The sequence below is a fragment of the Salvelinus alpinus genome, chromosome 30 (genome assembly GCF_045679555.1).
Source record: "Salvelinus alpinus chromosome 30, SLU_Salpinus.1, whole genome shotgun sequence".
Taxonomy (NCBI): Eukaryota; Metazoa; Chordata; class Actinopteri; order Salmoniformes; family Salmonidae; genus Salvelinus; species Salvelinus alpinus.
The window spans coordinates 1,428,187-1,449,569 of NC_092115.1; the positions used below are offsets into that span (position 1 = coordinate 1,428,187).

The 21,383-nt window shown below is 46.9% G+C and overlaps 1 protein-coding gene across 2 annotated transcripts; it reads left to right on the forward strand.

Annotated features, from left to right (window-relative positions):
* The first annotated feature begins 9,394 nt into the window (after window positions 1-9,394).
* LOC139560097 (chemokine XC receptor 1-like) lies at window positions 9,395-18,012 on the forward strand. 2 transcript variants are annotated; one of them, XM_071376601.1, is made up of 5 exons: window positions 9,395-9,505; window positions 10,344-10,533; window positions 15,054-15,211; window positions 15,870-16,148; window positions 17,142-18,012. In XM_071376601.1, exons 1-5 carry the CDS (start codon window positions 9,503-9,505, stop codon window positions 17,658-17,660), a joined length of 1,149 nt encoding a protein of 382 aa, XP_071232702.1. In that variant the 5' UTR covers window positions 9,395-9,502; the 3' UTR covers window positions 17,661-18,012. The 2 variants fall into 2 exon arrangements, with proteins under 2 accessions (XP_071232702.1, XP_071232703.1); XM_071376602.1 differs by having other exon boundaries at window positions 9,425-9,505; window positions 10,323-10,533.
* Window positions 18,013-21,383: the final 3,371 nt, after the last annotated feature.

Consider the following 21,383-nt stretch of genomic DNA (forward strand, 5'->3'; position numbering starts at 1 on the left):
GCGCCCAACAGGAGGTGACGTAACTCGCCATCCGGGTTACCCCAGAGCTGGGGGATGTGGAGGGCATGGCCTCCTCCCGGCTGGAACAGCTCCACACAAGGTGCCCCGCCTCACCGCACTCATAGCAGCGTCTCTGATCTGTGTGCAGCAGCCGCCGAAGTCGTTGGTTTTGGTCACCCTTCCCCTTCACAGCCTCGGCTGGTTCCGTCCAGTAGCCAGCCCTTAGTCAGGCGCACCAGGTCGCTCATCTCCCGTTTGAGTCCCTCATAATTCGCGGCCTGGTCAGCATTCAATTCAAAGTAGGCCTTCTGGGCCTTCCAAAAGAGGTAGGGTACCAACAGGCTGGCCTACTTGGGCTTGGGCCGTCCTTCCCTCTGTGCCGTCCTCTCGAAGATGCACAAATAATTGTATTTATTTAACTAGGCAAGTCAGTTAACTTCTCTGCGCTACGGATCCCTTTAGCGGGATCATTTTCCTAAACAACCGCTGAATTGCAGGGTGCAAAACATTACTAACAATATTTATAATCATGCAATCACAAGTGAAATATACCAAAACACAGCTTAGCTTGTTGTTAATCCACCTATCGTGTCAGATTTTGAAAATATGCTTTGCAGCGAAAGCAATCCAAAGCTTTTGTGAGTGTTTCAATCAATGCTATAACAGTTATCTTCGGATGTTTGCACTCACGAGACTCCCAGTTACACAACAAATGTTCTTTTTGTTCGATAAATATTACTTTTATAACAAAAAAACGCCATTTGGGTTGCGCGTTATGTTCAGAAAACCAAAGCCTCGTTCCGTTCGATGAAAATTCCAAAAAGTATCCGTAATGTTTGTAGAAACATGTCAAATGTTTTTTATAATCAATCCTCAGGTTGTTTTTAACAAACATAATCGATAATATTTCAACCGGACCGTAACCTATTCAATAAAAGAGAGAAAGAAAATGGAGAGCTCCCCCTCTCGCGCGCAGCAACCAATCAGAGGACACCTGACTAGTTTTGAAAAATCTTGGTAATTTTTCTAAATAAAAGCCTGAAACTATGTCTAAAGCCTGGTCACAGGCTGAGGAAGTCATTGCAAAATGAATCTGGTTGATACCCCTTTAAATGGAAGAAAGACGGGCCAGGAAACACAGATTTAAAAAAGAAAAAATCACTTCCGGGTTAGATTTCCTCAAGTTTTCGCCTGCAGAATCAGTTTTTTTATACTCACAGGCAATATTTTGACAGTTTTGGAAACTCTGTAAATTATATGCATATTCTACGATCTGGACCTGAGAAATAGTCCGTTTACCTTGGGAACGTTATTTTAAAAAATATTAAAAATCTGACCCCTAGCGTCAAGAGGTTAACTGAACCAAGAACTGATTCGGGCCAGACTCCTGAGCCCTCCCAACCGTCAACTGGGTTACCTCCGCTACCAGTCTGAGGTTTTGTTGGTGCTGCTCCTCCAGTCTGAGGTTTTGTTGGTGCTGCTCCTCCAGTCTGAGGTTTTGTTGGTGCTGCTCCTCCAGTCTGAGGTTTTGTTGGTACTGCTCCTCCAGTCTGAGGTTTTGTTGGTGCTGCTCCTCCAGTCTGAGGTTTTGTTGGTGCTGCTCCTCCAGTCTGAGGTGTTGTTGGTGCTGCTCCTCCAGTCTGAGGTTTTGTTGGTGCTGCTCCTCCAGTCTGAGGTTTTGTTGGTGCTGCTCCTCCAGTCTGAGGTTTTGTTGGTGCTGCTCCTCCAGTCTGAGGTTTTGTTGGTGCTGCTCCTCCAGTCTGAGGTTTTGTTGGTGCTGCTCCTCCAGTCTGAGGTTTTGTTGGTGCTGCTCCTCCAGTCTGAGGTTGTGTTGGTGCTGCTCCTCCAGTCTGAGGTTTTGTTGGTGCTGCTCCTCCAGTCTGAGGTTGTGATGGTGCTGCTCCTCCAGTCTGAGGTTGTGTTGGTGCTGCTCCTCCAGTCTGAGGTTGTGTTGGTGCTGCTCCTCCAGTCTGAGGTGTTGTTGGTGCTGCTCCTCCAGTCTGAGGTGTTGTTGGTGCTGCTCCTCCAGTCTGAGGTTGTGTTGGTGCTGCTCCTCCAGTCTGAGGTTTTGTTGGTGCTGCTCCTCCAGTCTGAGGTTTTGTTGGTGCTGCTCCTCCAGTCTGAGGTTTTGTTGGTGCTGCTCCTCCAGTCTGAGGTTTTGTTGGTGCTGCACCTCCAGTCTGAGGTTTTGTTGGTGCTGCTCCTCCAGTCTGAGGTTTTGTTGGTGCTGCTCCTCCAGTCTGAGGTTGTGTTGGTGCTGCTCCTCCAGTCTGAGGTTTTGTTGGTGCTGCTCCTCCAGTCTGAGGTTTTGTTGGTGCTGCTCCTCCAGTCTGAGGTTTTATTGGTGCTGCTCCTCCAGTCTGAGGTTTTGTTGGTGCTGCTCCTCCAGTCTGAGGTTTTGTTGGTGCTGCTCCTCCAGTCTGAGGTTTTGTTGGTGCTGCTCCTCCAGTCTGAGGTTGTGTTGGTGCTGCTCCTCCAGTCTGAGGTTTTGTTGGTGCTGCTCCTCCAGTCTGAGGTTGTGTTGGTGCTGCTCCTCCAGTCTGAGGTTGTGTTGGTGCTGCTCCTCCAGTCTGAGGTTGTGTTGGTGCTGCTCCTCCAGTCTGAGGTTTTGTTGGTGCTGCTCCTCCAGTCTGAGGTTGTGTTGGTGCTGCTCCTCCAGTCTGAGGTGTTGTTGGTGCTGCTCCTCCAGTCTGAGGTGTTGTTGGTGCTGCTCCTCCAGTCTGAGGTGTTGTTGGTGCTGCTCCTCCAGTCTGAGGTGTTGTTGGTACTGCTCCTCCAGTCTGAGGTTTTGTTGGTGCTGCTCCTCCAGTCTGAGGTTTTGTTGGTGCTGCTCCTCCAGTCTGAGGTGTTGTTGGTACTGCTCCTCCAGTCTGAGGTTTTGTTGGTGCTGCTCCTCCAGTCTTAGGTTGTGTTGGTGCTGCTCCTCCAGTCTGAGGTTGTGTTGGTGCTGCTCCTCCAGTCTGAGGTTGTGTTGGTGCTGCTCCTCCAGTCTGAGGTTGTGTTGGTACTGCTCCTCCAGTCTGAGGTGTTGTTGGTGCTGCTCCTCCAGTCTGAGGTTTTGTTGGTGCTGTTCCTCCAGTCTGAGGTTTTGTTGGTACTGCTCCTCCAGTCTGAGGTTTTGTTGGTGCTGCTCCTCCAGTCTGAGGTGTTGTTGGTGCTGCTCCTCCAGTCTGAGGTTTTGTTGGTGCTGCTCCTCCAGTCTGAGGTTCTGTTGGTGCTGCTCCTCCAGTCTGAGGTTTTGTTGGTGCTGCTCCTCCAGTCTGAGGTTTTGTTGGTGCTGCTCCTCCAGTCTGAGGTTGTGTTGGTGCTGCTCCTCCAGTCTGAGGTTGTGTTGGTGCTGCTCCTCCAGTCTGAGGTTTTATTGGTGTTGCTCCTCCAGTCTGAGGTTTTGTTGGTGCTGCTCCTCCAGTCTGAGGTTTTGTTGGTGCTGCTCCTCCAGTCTGAGGTTGTGTTGGTGCTGCTCCTCCAGTCTGAGGTTTTGTTGGTGCTGCTCCTCCAGTCTGAGGTTTTGTTGGTGCTGCTCCTCCAGTCTGAGGTTTTGTTGGTGCTGCTCCTCCAGTCTGAGGTTTTGTTGGTGCTGCTCCTCCAGTCTGAGGTTTTGTTGGTGCTGCTCCTCCAGTCTGAGGTTTTGTTGGTGCTGCTCCTCCAGTCTGAGGTTTTGTTGGTGCTGCTCCTCCAGTCTGAGGTTTTGTTTGGTACTGCTCCTCCAGTCTGAGGTTTTGTTGGTGCTGCTCCTCCAGTCTGAGGTTTTGTTGGTGCTGCTCCTCCAGTCAGAGGTTTTGTTGGTGCTGCTCCTCCAGTCTGAGGTTTTGTTGGTGCTGCTCCTCCAGTCTGAGGTGTTGTTGGTGCTGCTCCTCCAGTCTGAGGTTTTGTTGGTGCTGCTCCTCCAGTCTGAGGTTTTGTTGGTGCTGCTCCTCCAGTCTGAGGTTTTGTTGGTGCTGCTCCTCCAGTCTGAGGTTTTGTTGGTGCTGCTCCTCCAGTCTGAGGTTTTGTTGGTGCTGCTCCTCCAGTCTGAGGTTGTGTTGGTGCTGCTCCTCCAGTCTGAGGTTTTGTTGGTGCTGCTCCTCCAGTCTGAGGTTTTGTTGGTGCTGCTCCTCCAGTCTGAGGTTTTGTTGGTACTGCTCCTCCAGTCTGAGGTTTTGTTGGTGCTGCTCCTCCAGTCTGAGGTGTTGTTGGTTCTGCTCCTCCAGTCTGAGGTTTTGTTGGTGCTGCTCCCCCAGTCTGAGGTTTTGTTGGTGCTGCTCCTCCAGTCTGAGGTTTTGTTGGTGCTGCTCCTCCAGTCTGAGGTTTTGTTGGTGCTGCTCCTCCAGTCTGAGGTTGTGTTGGTGCTGCTCCTCCAGTCTGAGGTTTTGTTGGTGCTGCTCCTCCAGTCTGAGGTTGTGTTGGTGCTGCTCCTCCAGTCTGAGGTGTTGTTGGTGCTGCTCCTCCAGTCTGAGGTTTTGTTGGTGCTGCTCCTCCAGTCTGAGGTTTTGTTGGTGCTGCTCCTCCAGTCTAAAGTTTTGTTGGTACTGCTCCTCCAGTCTGAGGTTTTGTTGGTGCTGCTCCTCCAGTCTGAGGTTTTGTTGGTGCTGCTCCTCCAGTCTGAGGTTTTGTTGGTGCTGCTCCTCCAGTCTGAGGTTTTGTTGGTGCTGCTCCTCCAGTCTGAGGTTTTGTTGGTGCTGCTCCTCCAGTCTGAGGTTTGATTGGTGCTGCTCCTCCAGTCTGAGGTTTTATTGGTACTGCTCCTCCAGTCTGAGGTTTGATTGGTGCTGCTCCTCCAGTCTGAGGTTTTGTTGGTGCTGCTCCTCCAGTCTGAGGTTTTGTTGGTGCTGCTCCTCCAGTCTGAGGTTTTGTTGGTGCTGCTCCTCCAGTCTGAGGTTTTGTTGGTGCTGCTCCTCCAGTCTGAGGTTTTGTTGGTGCTGCTCCTCCAGTCTGAGGTGTTGTTGGTACTGCTCCTCCAGTCTGAGGTTCTGTTGGTGCTCCTCCTCCAGTCTGAGGTTTTGTTGGTGCTGCTCCTCCAGTCTGAGGTGTTGTTGGTGCTGCTCCTCCAGTCTGAGGTTTTGTTGTCGCTGCTCCTCCAGTCTGAGGTTTTGTTGTTGCTGCTCCTCCAGTCTGAGGTTGTGTTGGTGCTGCTCCTCCAGTCTGAGGTTGTGTTGGTGCTGCTCCTCCAGTCTGAGGTTTTGTTGGTGCTGCTCCTCCAGTCTGAGGTTTTGTTGGTGCTGCTCCTCCAGTCTGAGGTTTTGTTGGTGCTGCTCCTCCAGTCTGAGGTTGTGTTGGTGCTGCTCCTCCAGTCTGAGGTTTTGTTGGTGCTGCTCCTCCAGTCTGAGGTGTTGTTGGTGCTGCTCCTCCAGTCTGAGGTTTTGTTGGTGCTGCTCCTCCAGTCTGAGGTTGTGTTGGTGCTGCTCCTCCAGTCTGAGGTTGTGTTGGTGCTGCTCCTCCAGTCTGAGGTTTTGTTGGTGCTGCTCCTCCAGTCTGAGGTGTTGTTGGTACTGCTCCTCCAGTCTGAGGTTTTGTTGGTGCTGCTCCTCCAGTCTGAGGTTTTATTGGTGCTGCTCCTCCAGTCTGAGGTTTTGTTGGTACTGCTCCTCCAGTGCTTGCTCCTGAACTGAGCCACCAGCTCCTCCAGAGTAATTTAGGTACGCTTGACCCCACGGTACCCAAAGCTACACGGTACCCAAAGCTACACGGTACCCAAAGCTACACGGTACCCAAAGCTACTTCTCCACCATATAACTGTAATCCATGGCTTCTGGTTGGGGTATGTACGTACAGTCACGACGTCCTCGATGCACTTATTGATAAAGCCAGTGACTGATGTGGTGTACTCCTCAATGCCATCGGAAGAATCCCGGGAACATGTTCCAGTCTGTGCTAACAAAACAGTCCTGTAGTTTAGCATCCGCTTCATCTGACCACTTGTTTATAGACTGAGTCACTGGTGTTTCCTGCTTAAATTTTTGCTTGTAAGCAGGAATCAGGAGGATAGAATTATGGTCAGATTTGCCAAATGGAGGGCGAGGGAGAGCTTTGTATGGAGTAAAGGTGATCTAGAATTGTTTTTCCTATGGTTGCACATTTAACATGCTGATAGAAATTAAGTTTCCCTGCGTTAAAGTCCCCGGCCACTAGGAGGGCCACCTCCGGATGAGCGTTTTCCTGTTTGCTTATGGCGGTATACAGCTCATTGAGTGCGGTTTTAGTGCCAGCATAGTGCCAGTTTGTGGTGGTATGTAGACTGCTACAAAAAATACAGATGAAAACTCTCTAGGTAGGTAGTGTGGTCTACAGCTTATCATGAGATACTCTACCTCAGGCGGGCAAAACCTCGAGACTTCCTTAGATATCGTGCACCAGCTGTTGTTTACATATATGCACAGGCCCCCGCCCCGTGTCTTACCAGAGGCTGCTGTTCTACCCTGCTGATAGAGTGTATAACCCACCGCCCCGTGTCTTACCAGAGGCTACTGTTCTACCCTGTTGATAGAGTGTATAACCCACCAGCTGTATGTTCTTAAATGTCGTCGTTCAGACACGACTCGTTGAAACATAAGATATTACAGTTTTTAATATCCCATTGGTAGGATATACGTTCTTTCAGCTCGTGCCATTTATTTTCCAGCGATTGAACGTTAGCTAGCAGGATGGAAGGCAAAGGCAGATTAGCCATTCGTCGCCTGATCCTCACAAGGCACCCTGATCTTTTTCCACAAAATCTCAGTTTCCTTCTCCAGTGAATCACAGGGATCTGGGCCTGGTTGGGTGTCTGTAGTAGTATATCCCTCCCGTCCGACTCGTTGAAGAAGAACTCCTCGTCCAGTTTGAGGTGAGTAATCTCAGTTCTGATGTCCAGAAGCTCTTTTCGGTCATAAGAGACAGTAGCAGAAACATTATGTGTCAAGTTTTGACCTCTTTCTTGTGCAATTCCCCACTTGAAAAGGACAGTCCCTCCACATGAAGATTTTAACTGGATTTCACTCAATAACCTCAAAAAAGAGATGACAAATACAAGTTACTATTTGAGTTGTGTAATAAATACCATTTAATATAACACAAGCATATTGCTATTACGTTGTTATAACTAACTTCTTTCAAAACAGGGTTTCTCACAAACTCATAAGCAGATACTGAGACCCACACACACCCAGAGACAGATGGCTGGCACAGACCTTTCATAAACACTGATAAGAAAAGGGTGCTTGGTTCTGCATTTCACGAGATACTGAGACACACACATACCCAAGGACAGAGGGCTGACGTAAACCTTTCATAAACACTGATTAAAATAGGAACATCTACGCACACACAAAATCTCCTCTTTAGGCTGAACATTTTACAGAGACACACAGATATGACAGGAACATCTACGCACACACCTAAACTCCTGTTTTAGCTGAACATTTCTGAAGACAAAGAACTCTACTCAGAGCCAATGGGACAGTGATACTAGCCTGAAGGGGACCTCGCCCAACTCATCAGGACCAACCAGAGGACCAGAACTTCCAGACTCAACCTACTTTCTGTGCTGTATAAAATGTCTATGCACTCTGTTATCTGGGCTCTTTCCGACGGTTCTCTATGAGCCAGACAGAACGAGTCCGTGCACGCTTGTACCAGATATCTTTACTCTTAAATAAAACTGTCGCTTGTCATACAATTTACCACCTTGTCTGAATCGATCCTTGACCGGCTCACCCTTCTCCATATCCAATTATCAACAGTTGACAGCCCAATCAAATACACAAACTTATCCACATTCACCCCAGATAAACACATTTCTGCCACCATAAAACACAAGGTTTCCACTTTTAAGCAAATGTTTCCCAAAATAGAAACCCACCATTTTTAATCAAATGAGCAGAATCAGTATATTTTCTCTAAATTTGCATTTTAGCCAAATACATTCTAAATATTTTTTGTAGTAAAAAATTACATTTATTTTCTAATCAGTAGTTTTAAGCAGACAAATCTTACATTATGTACAAAACAAGTTACGAACAACGTGAAAAAACAAACAAAATACTAGATTGGTTCAGAGCCAATAAGACGACAGCCCTCCCCTCAGGCGCCAAGAACGAATACTCATACGCAGTGGCGTGCCGTGGGCCTGGGGCCTGGGCCTTCAGTGAGGTACTACACAGTCCCACCCAAATGAATCCACCTCTTATTACCATCATTATGATGCCATGGCTCTAGACACTATACATTTAGACAGAAACGCAGTATAACCAGGCGTTGCGTCACCTTGAAATTGACAAATTGACATTTTTGGGTAAACAGTGTTTACCCAAAAACATGACACAATCAATGAGTCTTTTCAATATTTCCCTTCACCTTTTCATTGTGCATCTCCGTTGCCCTGCACGCTTGTTTTTTGAGCTGTAGATCCCCAAAAGTTTTCAAAAGCACAATTGCTTGTAAGTGCCCAGCCGTACTTTGGAGTCTCGTTGCTGCCTTGGTTAGACAACTCAAGTTTGCAAAGCCAGTGTGGCTCCAAACACCAAATCGATCACTTGCAAATAATAGGCATTCCCAGCAGTACAGTTTGCAGTGCTTCTCGGAGCCTGTGAGCCATTGACAGCGCTCGTAGTTGAAACTTTGAAAGTGGCGAACGAACGAACCCCTTTCCCGCCTGTGACAGGCTTTGTGGCGTCGGGCGACCTCTCCTTACAATGTCTAACTTTTCTTGAAAAGTTCGTCTTGAGAATGGCGTTATAATTATATCCTCGACCAAATCGATATCTTCTCCTCCTTCCGCCATTGTGGGTTGAAAAAACAGCTTAGTAGTACGCAAATTAATTTGTTTATCAAATTCAGTTTCCTAGATCTGCATAGACCTGCCCATAGGACCTGCCTCTCAATATTGGTAATCCAATCAAAAGACGTGCACGCACTACGCCTGCTAGCTGGCTCCTGTGTAACACTGGAGCCAGCTAGCAGGCGTACAATAGCCAACTCTAAAGCTGATTGGTTGACACTAAATTTTCATTTCCATTCACTATAAGCTACAAGCGCCCGCACTGTTGATTCTGAAGGCCTGAGGGCAGATTGTAGACCCCTAGCAACACATGATGGCTGAATATGATTGGATAAAAGATCTAACATAAAGACCAGCCCTCCAAATCTCAACCTGGGGCTGGAAGCAGTGCAACCAAGAGGAAAGCTATGAAATGAAGAGTATAACTCTTACTCTGGGGAATAATTTAATACATATTTGTGGGAAAATATATTTAAAAAAAAAAATTATATTCTGATGATGTTTAGGCCAGCAGAGAAGGCCTTGCAGGCCCTGACGGCCCACCACTGCTCATACGTTAGACTAAATAATCTGTCCACTCATCCATTTTTGACTAAATGTGAAACTGATTTGAAAACGAGGAACAACACAGTCTGTCCATTTATCCATGTTTGACTAAATGTGAAACTGAGTTAAAATGAGGAACGACACGTCGTCTGTCCACGCCACCCTTGAACAGTGGTTAAGAGTTTTCTCACTAACATCTAAACACTCTGAGAACCGGTTCACATGGTAGGTTGGTGTTAACATTATTATGATATTATAGAGAGGCTATAAATATGTGGTCAAATTTATCAAATCGCTGATGTAGTATTTGATGCATCTCATGTCATTTCCACATCTTGGAAAGTGTCTCACACTTAGTAATAATTCCTGCGATGTAACTCTATTCTCTGTGATCTGTACTGTAGTGGCTCACTGTCATTCTATAGTATACATCACCTCTATTCTCTGTGATCTGTACTGTAGTGGCTCTCTGTCATTCTATAGTATAAATCACCTCTATTCTCTGTGATCTGTACTGTAGTGGCTCTCTGTCATTCTATAGTATAAATCACCTCTATTCTCTGTGATCTGTACTGTAGTGTCTCTCTGTCATTCTATAGTATAAATCACCTCTATTCTCTGTGATCTGTACTGTAGTGGCTCTCTGTCATTCTATAGTATAAATCACCTCTATTCTCTGTGATCTGTACTGTAGTGGCTCTCTGTCATTCTATAGTATAAATCACCTCTATTCTCTGTGATCTGTACTGTAGTGGCTCTCTGTCATTCTATAGTATAAATCACCTCTATTCTCTGTGATCTGTACTGTAGTGGCTCTCTGTCATTCTATAGTATAAATCACCTCTATTCTCTGTGATCTGTACTGTAGTGGCTCTCTGTCATTCTATAGTATAAATCACCTCTATTCTCTGTGATCTGTACTGTAGTGGCTCTCTGTCATTCTATAGTATAAATCACCTCTATTCTCTGTGATCTGTACTGTAGTGGCTCTCTGTCATTCTATAGTATAAATCACCTCTATTCTCTGTGATCTGTACTGTAGTGGCTCACTGTCATTCTATAGTATACATCAGCGATGAACCTGACTGAGTCCTGGAAGACCATGGTGAATGAGACCAGCTCTGTGAATGACGGCAGCTACACTGATGAAGACTATGGTGATGAACAATTAATCCTGCTGTGTGACAAGGTCGGAGGGTTAGAGGAGGTCACGGCTGGTTGCTTCCTGGTCATCTTCCTCCTCAGTGTCACAGGTAACTTGGTTGCTTCCTGGTCACCTTCCTCCTCAGTGTCACAGGTAACTTGGTTGCTTCCTGGTCATCTTCCTCCTCAGTGTCACAGGTAACTTGGTTGCTTCCTGGTCATCTTCCTCCTCAGTGTCACAGGTAACTTGGTTGCTTCCTGGTCATCTTCCTCCTCAGTGTCACAGGTAACTTGGTTGCTTCCTGGTCATCTTCATCCTCAGTGTCACAGGTAACTTGGTTGCTTCCTGGTCATCTTCCTCCTCAGTGTCACAGGTAACTTGGTTGCTTCCTGGTCATCTTCCTCCTCAGTGTCACAGGTAACTTGGTTGCTTCCTGGTCATCTTCCTCCTCAGTGTCACAGGTAACTTGGTTGCTTCCTGGTCATCTTCCTCCTCAGTGTCACAGGTAACTTGGTTGCTTCCTGGTCACCTTCCTCCTCAGTGTCACAGGTAACTTGGTTGCTTCCTGGTCATCTTCCTCCTCAGTGTCACAGGTAACTTGGTTGCTTCCTGGTCATCTTCCTCCTCAGTGTCACAGGTAACTTGGTTGCTTCCTGGTCATCTTCCTCCTCAGTGTCACAGGTAACTTGGTTGCTTCCTGGTCATCTTCATCCTCAGTGTCACAGGTAACTTGGTTGCTTCCTGGTCATCTTCCTCCTCAGTGTCACAGGTAACTTGGTTGCTTCCTGGTCATCTTCCTCCTCAGTGTCACAGGTAACTTGGTTGCTTCCTGGTCATCTTCCTCCTCAGTGTCACAGGTAACTTGGTTGCTTCCTGGTCATCTTCCTCCACAGTGTCACTGGTAACCAGTTTGCTCTTCGTCATCTTCCTCCTCAGTGTCACAGGTAACCTGTTTGCTCTTCGTCATCAACAGTGTATTCGGTGATGTCTAGGTAACTGTGTGCTCTGTGTTGTCTAATTAACGGTATGTTCTGTGTTGTCTAGCTAACCGTATGTTCTGTGTTGTCTAGCTAACCGTATGTTCTGTGTTGTCTAGCTAACCGTATGTTCTGTGTTGTCTAGCTAACCGTATGTTCTGTGTTGTCTAGCTAACCGTATGTTCTGTGTTGTCTAGCTAACCGTATGTTCTGTGTTGTCTAGTTAACCGTATGTTCTGTGTTGTCTAGCTAACCGTATGTTCTGTGTTGTCTAGCTAACCGTATGTTCTGTGTTGTCTAGCTAACCGTATGTTCTGTGTTGTCTAGGTAACTGTGTTTTCTGTGTTGTCTAATTAACGGTTTGTTCTGTGTTGTCTAAATAACGGTATGTTCTGTGTTGTCTAGCTAACCGTATGTTCTGTGTTGTCTAGCTAACCGTATGTTCTGTGTTGTCTAGCTAACCGTATGTTCTGTGTTGTCTAGCTAACCGTATGTTCTGTGTTGTCTAGTTAACCGTATGTTCTGTGTTGTCTAGCTAACCGTATGTTCTGTGTTGTCTAGCTAACCGTATGTTCTGTGTTGTCTAGCTAACCGTATGTTCTGTGTTGTCTAGCTAACCGTATGTTCTGTGTTGTCTAGCTAACCGTATGTTCTGTGTTGTCTAGCTAACCGTATGTTCTGTGTTGTCTAGCTAACCGTATGTTCTGTGTTGTCTAGCTAACCGTATGTTCTGTGTTGTCTAGCTAACCGTATGTTCTGTGTTGTCTAGCTAACCGTATGTTCTGTGTTGTCTAGCTAACCGTATGTTCTGTGTTGTCTAGCTAACCGTATGTTCTGTGTTGTCTAGCTAACCGTATGTTCTGTGTTGTCTAGCTAACCGTATGTTCTGTGTTGTCTAGCTATCCGTATGTTCTGTGTTGTCTAGCTAACCGTATGTTCCATGTTGTCTAGCTAACCGTATGTTCTGTGTTGCCTAGCTAACCGTATGTTCTGTGTTGCCTAGTTAACCGTATGTTCTGTGTTGTCTAGCTAACCGTATGTTCTGTGTTGTCTAGTTAACCGTATGTTCTGTGTTGTCTAGCTAACCGTATGTTCTGTGTTGTCTAGCTAACCGTATGTTCTGTGTTGTCTAGCTAACCGTATGTTCTGTGTTGTCTAGCTAACCGTATGTTCTGTGTTGTCTAGCTAACCGTATGTTCTGTGTTGTCTAGCTAACCGTATGTTCTGTGTTGTCTAGGTAACTGTGTTTTCTGTGTTGTCTAATTAACGGTTTGTTCTGTGTTGTCTAAATAACGGTATGTTCTGTGTTGTCTAGCTAACCGTATGTTCTGTGTTGTCTAGCTAACCGTATGTCCTGTGTTGTCTAGCTAACCGTATGTTCTGTGTTGTCTAGCTAACCGTATGTTCTGTGTTGTCTATCTAACCGTATGTTCTGTGTTGTCTAGCTAACCGTATGTCCTGTGTTGTCTAGCTAACCGTATGTTCTGTGTTGTCTAGCTAACCGTATGTTCTGTGTTGTCTAGCTAACCGTATGTTCTGTGTTGTCTAGCTAACCGTATGTTCTGTGTTGTCTAGCTAACCGTATGTTCTGTGTTGTCTAGCTAATCGTATGTTCTGTGTTGTCTAGCTAACCGTATGTTCTGTGTTGTCTAGCTAACCGTATGTTCTGTGTTGTCTAGTTAACCGTATGTTCTGTGTTGTCTAGCTAACCGTATGTTCTGTGTTGTCTAGCTAACCGTATGTTCTGTGTTGTCTAGCTAACCGTATGTTCTGTGTTGTCTAGCTAACCGTATGTTCTGTGTTGTCTAGCTAACCGTATGTTCTGTGTTGTCTAGCTAACCGTATGTTCTGTGTTGTCTAGCTAACCGTATGTTCTGTGTTGTCTAGCTAACCGTATGTTCTGTGTTGTCTAGCTAACCGTATGTTCTGTGTTGTCTAGCTAACCGTATGTTCTGTGTTGTCTAGCTATCCGTATGTTCTGTGTTGTCTAGCTAACCGTATGTTCCATGTTGTCTAGCTAACCGTATGTTCTGTGTTGCCTAGCTAACCGTATGTTCTGTGTTGCCTAGTTAACCGTATGTTCTGTGTTGTCTAGCTAACCGTATGTTCTGTGTTGTCTAGTTAACCGTATGTTCTGTGTTGTCTAGCTAACCGTATGTTCTGTGTTGTCTAGCTAACCGTATGTTCTGTGTTGTCTAGCTAACCGTATGTTCTGTGTTGTCTAGCTAACCGTATGTTCTGTGTTGTCTAGCTAACCGTATGTTCTGTGTTGTCTAGCTAACCGTATGTTCTGTGTTGTCTAGGTAACTGTGTTTTCTGTGTTGTCTAATTAACGGTTTGTTCTGTGTTGTCTAAATAACGGTATGTTCTGTGTTGTCTAGCTAACCGTATGTTCTGTGTTGTCTAGCTAACCGTATGTCCTGTGTTGTCTAGCTAACCGTATGTTCTGTGTTGTCTAGCTAACCGTATGTTCTGTGTTGTCTATCTAACCGTGTGTTCTGTGTTGTCTAGCTAACCGTATGTTCTGTGTTGTCTAGCTAACCGTGAATTCTGTGTTGTCTAGCTAACCGTATGTTCTGTGTTGTCTAGCTAACCGTATGTTCTGTGTTGTCTAGCTAACCGTATGTTCTGTGTTGTCTAGCTAACCGTATGTTCTGTGTTGTCTAGCTAACCGTATGTTCTGTGTTGTCTAGCTAACCGTATGTTCTGTGTTGTCTAGCTAACCGTATGTTCTGTGTTGTCTAGCTAACCGTATGTTCTGTGTTGTCTAGCTAACCGTATGTTCTGTGTTGTCTAGCTAACCGTTTGTTCTGTGTTGTCTAGCTAACCATATGTTCTGTGTTGTCTAGCTAACCGTATGTTCTGTGTTGTCTAGCTAACCGTATGTTCTCTGTTGTCTAGCTAACCGTATGTTCTCTGTTGTCTAGCTAACCGTATGTTCTGTGTTGTCTAGCTAACCGTATGTTCTGTGTTGTCTAGCTAACCGTATGTTCTCTGTTGTCTAGCTAACCGTATGTTCTGTGTTGTCTAGCTAACCGTATGTTCTGTGTTGTCTAGCTAACCGTATGTTCTGTGTTGTCTAGCTAACCGTATGTTCTGTGTTGTCTAGCTAACCGTATGTTCTGTGTTGTCTAGCTAACCGTATGTTCTGTGTTGTCTAGCTAACCGTATGTTCTGTGTTGTCTAGCTAACCGTTTGTTCTGTGTTGTCTAGCTAACGGTGGGTTAAGTGTTGTCTAGTTAGCGGTCTGTTCCACGTTGTCTAGGTAACGGTGTGTTCCGTGTTGTCCGGGTAATGAACAGTGTCATCTGTATTGTATTGCTTCTTGACACAATGCCCGCTTAAACCGGAAGCCAGCCGCACCAATGTGTCGGAGGAAACACTGTACACCTGGCAACCGTGTCAGTGTGTATTGCGCCCTCGACATGAATCGCTGGAGAGCGATGGGCCTAACCCTCCCTAACCCTGACGACGCTCCGCCAATTGTGCGCCGCCCCATGGGTCTCCCGGTCGAGGCCGGCTGTGACAGAGCCTGGATCGAACCCAGGATCTCTAGTGACACAGCTAGCACAGCAATGCAGTACCTTAGACCACTGCGTCACTCTTGAGGCCCCTGTGTTGTCTACTTAATGATATGTTTTGTGTTGTCTAGGTAACGGATTGTTGCTGGTTGCCTTGTGTCGTTATGAGGACCTAAGGAGGGTCACCAACCTGTTCATGCTTAACCTGTTGACCTCTGACCTCCTATTTACCCTGACCCTGCCCTTCTGGGCCGTCTACCATCTCTCCCACTGGATGTTTGGTGACCTGGTGGGTATGACCAACCCTGACCTCTGATCTCTAACCCTAACCTCTGACTCCTAACCTCTGACATCTAACCTCTAACCCTAACCTCTAACGCCTAAGGAACTTTAAGGAAATGAAACACTAGCCACTAGCCACTTTAATAATGTCTACATATCTTGCATTACTCTTCTCATCAACCTCTGACTCCTAACCCTAACCCTAACCCTAACCATAACCATAACCTCTAACCCTCAACCTCTGAATCCTAACCCTGACCTCTAACCCTAACCTCTGACCTCTAACCCTAACCGCTGACTCCTAACCATAACCTCTGACCTCTAACCATAACCTCTGACTCCTAACCCTAATCTCTAAACTCTGACCTTTAACCCTAACCTCTGACATCTAACCCTGACCTCTGATCTCTAATCCTTTTCTCTGACCTCTAATCGTAACCTCTGACTCCTAACTCTAATCTCTAACCTCTGACCTTTAACCCTAACCTCTGACTGCTAACCCTAACCTCTGATCTCTAACCCTAACCTCTGACATCTAACCCTAACCTCTGACCCCAGGCCTGTAAGCTGTTGACGGGGGCATACTTCACCGGTCTCTACAGCAGTATGATGCTGCTCACCTCTAACCCTAACCTCTGACCCCTAACCCTAACCTCTGACCCCAGGCCTGTAAGCTGTTGACGGGGGCATACTTCACCGGTCTCTACAGTAGTATGATGCTGCTGACCTCCATGACGGTGTACCGCTGTGTAACAGTCGTCGTCTCCCGCTGGACCGCTGTTCCTCGGAGACGACTGAGGTACGCAATGGCCGCCTTCATGGCATCATGGGTAGTCAGCCTGGCCGCCTCCCTCAGTGATGTCATATCCTCCCAGGTACTGGAACAGGAAAACGGGACAAGAAAATTCACCTGTGAGATCTCACCTGGAACTACGGACGAGGAGGTGGGTTACAGTTCTGTAGAACAAAAGAGAAATGTCCGCTCACTGTTTACTGCTCCTAGTAGTGATCTTCTCTCTCTCTCTCTCTGAGAAATGTCCTCTCACTGTTTACTGCTCATAGTAGTGATCTTCTCTCTCCCTCTTTCTGAGAAATGTCCTCTCACTGTTTACTGCTCATAGTAGTGATCTTCTCTCTCCCTCTTTCTGAGAAATGTCCTCTCACTGTTTACTGCTCATAGTAGTGATCTTCTCTCTCCCTCTCTCTGAGAAATGTCCTCTCACTGTTTACTGCTCATAGTAGTGATCTTCTCTCTCCCTCTCTCTGAGAAATGTCCTCTCACTGTTTACTGCTCATAGTAGTGATCTTCTCTCTCCCTCTCTCTGAGAAATGTCCTCTCACTGTTTACTGCTCATAGTAGTGATTTTCTCTCTCCCTCTCTCTGAGAAATGTCCTCTCACTGTTTACTGCTCATAGTAGTGATCTTCTCTCTCCCTCTCTCTGAGAAATGTCCGCTCACTGTTTACTGCTCATAGTAGTGATCTTCTCTCTCCCTCTCTCTGAGAAATGTCCGCTCACTGTTTACTGCTCATAGTAGTGATCTTCTCTCTCCCTCTCTCTGAGAAATGTCCTCTCACTGTTTACTGCTCATAGTAGTGATCTTCTCTCTCCCTCTCTCTGAGAAATGTCCTCTCACTGTTTACTGCTCCTAGTAGTGATCTTCTCTCTCTCTCGCCCTCTCTCTCTCTCTCGCTCTCTCTTTCTGTCCTCCAGAAGCTGGATATTCATATATAACCTCTCTGTCCACTCACTGTTTACTGCTCCTAGTAGTGATCTTTGTTTAAGCTTTCAGTGATACACGTTTCCACTGACATGGTCGTTGTATGTACTTTGTGTTTCAGCAAACAGTGAGCAGACATTCCTGTTTCTAATTGTGCCCAGATCCTTTTCCAATGTTGGATATTTCATATATAACCCCTCTCTCTGTCCCCCAACAGCTGGGCTACTACCTGCAGGTGTCCCTGCTCTTCGTCCTCCCTCTAATCATCATCATCCTCTGCTACAGTGCCATTCTCAGGACAGTCCTGGTAACTGCGACCAGGAGACGGCACCGCACAGTGCTGGTGGTCTTCTGTATCGTGGTTGCGTTCTTCATCTGCTGGGCGCCGTACAACCTATTCATGTTCGTCATGTCTGTCTACACACCTGTAGACTGTGGGGTCAAGGAGCGGCTGCATGTTGTGTACGTTGTGTGTCGTATTGTGGCCTACGCCCACTGCTTCCTGAACCCTGCTCTCTACATGCTGTCTCACTCCTTCAGACGACATCTCTGGTCGCTGTTGTGCTGTCTGATGGGGGAGGAGAGGGGAGGGCAGGGGGGAGGAGGGGAGAGGAGTGTGGGACACAGTATGCACCACATCACGACTAGACCAACAGGACCAGCTGTGGTGCTTCAGGGCCCCAGAGAGAATAACTATACAGCTACATGGACGGAGCTAAGAACGGAGCAGGAATGAACTATGGAACTTTCTCACTGACTTTCTATTGGAAAAGGTTTTTTTCCTGCCCTTTCTAATGGTTAGAAAAGGCCATGTTTAAAGCTTTGGATATGAGGAATGAGGAAGTGAGATTAGCCAAAACAAAAACATTTGAATCCCTGGAAATGATTCTGTGATACACAGAATGTGAACGCTGTGTTCAGTCCAGAAATGATTCTGTGAATAAGTCTATGCTATCGTCATACAATATGAAGAATATCTATGTTTCATGTAGAATATGTGAAATACTATATTATCAATGGTGGACGTAAACCTGATGCTATGTGTGGTGTGTGGTGGTATGCTAAGTAAATAAAAAGATCTGTGTGCAGAAGTAGCAGATGTGTTTTTTTGCCTTTGGCTTGGGTTAGGTTTAGGGTTAGACTAGACCTGTCTGGATACTGGCTTGGGTTAGGTTTAGGGTTAGACTAGACCTGTCTGGATGCTGGCTTGGGTTAGGTTTAGGGTTAGACTAGACCTGTCTGGATGCTAGCTTGGGTTAGGGTTAGACTAGACCTGTCTGGTTGCTGGCTTGGGTTAGGTTTAGGGTTAGACTAGACCTGTCTGGATGCTGGCTTGGGTTAGGTTTAGGGTTAGACTAGACCTGTCTGGATTCTGGCTTGGGTTAGGTTTAGGGTTAGACTAGACCTGTCTGGATGCTAGCTTGGGTTAGGGTTAGACTAGACCTGTCTGGTTGCTGGCTTGGGTTAGGTTTAGGGTTAGACTAGACCTGTCTGGATGCTGGCTTGGGTTAGGTTTAGGGTTAGACTAGACCTGTCTGGATGCTGGCTTGGGTTAGGTTTAGGGTTAGACTAGACCTGTCTGGATGCTGGCTTGGGTTAGGTTTAGGGTTAGACTAGACCTGTCTGGATGCTGGCTCTGGTTAGGTTTAGGGTTAGACTAGACCTGTCTGGATTCTGGCTTGGGTTAGGTTTAGGGTTAGACTAGACCTGTCTGGATGCAAGCTTGGGTTAGGTTTAGGGTTAGAGTGGACCTGTCTGGATGCTGGCTTGGGTTAGGTTTAGGGTTAGACTAGACCTGTCTGGATGCTGGCTTGGGTTAGGTTTAGGGTTAGACTAGACCTGTCTGGATGCTGGCTTGTGTTAGGTATAGGGTTAGACTAGACCTGTCTGGATGCTGGCTTGGGTTAGGTTTAGGGTTAGACTAGACCTGTCTGGATGCAAGCTTGGGTTAGGGTTAGGGTTAGAGTGGACCTGTCTGGATGCTGGCTTGGGTTAGGTTTAGGGTTAGACTAGACCTGTCTGGATGCTGGCTTGGGTTAGGTATAGGGTTAGACTAGAACTGTCTGGATGCTGGCTTGGGTTAGGTTTAGGGTTAGACTAGACCTGTCTGGTTGCTGGCTTGGGTTAGGTTTAGGGTTAGACTAGACCTGTCTGGATGCTGGCTTGGGTTAGGTTTAGGGTTAAACTAGACCTGTCTAGATGCTGGCTTGGGTTAGGTTTAGGGTTAGACTAGACCTGTCTGGATGCTGGCTCTGGTTAGGTTTAGGGTTAGACTAGACCTGTCTGGATTCTGGCTTGGGTTAGGTTTAGGGTTAGACTAGACCTGTCTGGATGCAAGCTTGGGTTAGGTTTAGGGTTAGAGTGGACCTGTCTGGATGCTGGCTTGGGTTAGGTTTAGGGTTAGACTAGACCTGTCTGGATGCTGGCTTGGGTTAGGTTTAGGGTTAGACTAGACCTGTCTGGATGCTGGCTTGGGTTAGGTTTAGGGTTAGACTAGACCTGTCTGGATGCAAGCTTGGGTTAGGGTTAGGGTTAGAGTGGACCTGTCTGGATGCTGGCTTGGGTTAGGTTTAGGGTTAGACTAGACCTGTCTGGATGCTGGCTTGGGTTAGGTATAGGGTTAGACTAGAACTGTCTGGATGCTGGCTTGGGTTAGGTTTAGGGTTAGACTAGACCTGTCTGGTTGCTGGCTTGGGTTAGGTTTAGGGTTAGACTAGACCTGTCTGGATGCTGGCTTGGGTTAGGTTTAGGGTTAGACTAGACCTGTCTGGATGCTGGCTTTGTTTAGGTTTAGGGTTAGGGTTAGACTAGACCTGTCTAGATTCTGGCTTGGGTTAGGTATAGGGTTAGACTAGACCTGTCTGGATGCTGGCTTGGGTTAGGTTTAGGGTTACACTAGACCTGTCTGGATGCTGGCTTGGGTTAGGTATAGGGTTAGACTAGACCTGTCTGGATGCTGGCTTGGGTTAGGTTAAGGGTTAGACTAGACCTGTCTGGATAATGGCTTGGGTTAGGTTTAGGGTTAGACTAGACCTGTCTGGATTCTGGCTTGGGTTAGGTTTAGGGTTAGACCAGACCTGTCTGGATGCTGGCTTGGGTTAGGTTTAGGGTTAGGGTTAGACTAGACCTGTCTAGATTCTGGCTTGGGTTAGGTTAAGGGTTAGACTAGACCTGTCTGGATAATGGCTTGGGTTAGGTTAGGGTTAGACTAGACCTGTCTGGATTCTGGCTTGGGTTAGGTTTAGGGTTAGACTAGACCTGTCTGGATGCTAGCTTGGGTTAGGGTTAGACTAGACCTGTCTGGTTGCTGGCTTGGGTTAGGTTTAGGGTTAGACTAGACCTGTCTGGATGCTGGCTTGGGTTAGGTTTAGGGTTAGACTAGACCTGTCTGGATTCTGGCTTGGGTTAGGTTTAGGGTTAGACTAGACCTGTCTGGATGCTAGCTTGGGTTAGGGTTAGACTAGACCTGTCTGGTTGCTGGCTTGGGTTAGGTTTAGGGTTAGACTAGACCTGTCTGGATGCTGGCTTGGGTTAGGTTTAGGGTTAGACTAGACCTGTCTGGATGCTGGCTTGGGTTAGGTTTAGGGTTAGACTAGACCTGTCTGGATGCTGGCTTGGGTTAGGTTTAGGGTTAGACTAGACCTGTCTGGATGCTGGCTCTGGTTAGGTTTAGGGTTAGACTAGACCTGTCTGGATTCTGGCTTGGGTTAGGTTTAGGGTTAGACTAGACCTGTCTGGATGCAAGCTTGGGTTAGGTTTAGGGTTAGAGTGGACCTGTCTGGATGCTGGCTTGGGTTAGGTTTAGGGTTAGACTAGACCTGTCTGGATGCTGGCTTGGGTTAGGTTTAGGGTTAGACTAGACCTGTCTGGATGCTGGCTTGTGTTAGGTATAGGGTTAGACTAGACCTGTCTGGATGCTGGCTTGGGTTAGGTTTAGGGTTAGACTAGACCTGTCTGGATGCAAGCTTGGGTTAGGGTTAGGGTTAGAGTGGACCTGTCTGGATGCTGGCTTGGGTTAGGTTTAGGGTTAGACTAGACCTGTCTGGATGCTGGCTTGGGTTAGGTATAGGGTTAGACTAGAACTGTCTGGATGCTGGCTTGGGTTAGGTTTAGGGTTAGACTAGACCTGTCTGGTTGCTGGCTTGGGTTAGGTTTAGGGTTAGACTAGACCTGTCTGGATGCTGGCTTGGGTTAGGTTTAGGGTTAAACTAGACCTGTCTAGATGCTGGCTTGGGTTAGGTTTAGGGTTAGACTAGACCTGTCTGGATGCTGGCTCTGGTTAGGTTTAGGGTTAGACTAGACCTGTCTGGATTCTGGCTTGGGTTAGGTTTAGGGTTAGACTAGACCTGTCTGGATGCAAGCTTGGGTTAGGTTTAGGGTTAGAGTGGACCTGTCTGGATGCTGGCTTGGGTTAGGTTTAGGGTTAGACTAGACCTGTCTGGATGCTGGCTTGGGTTAG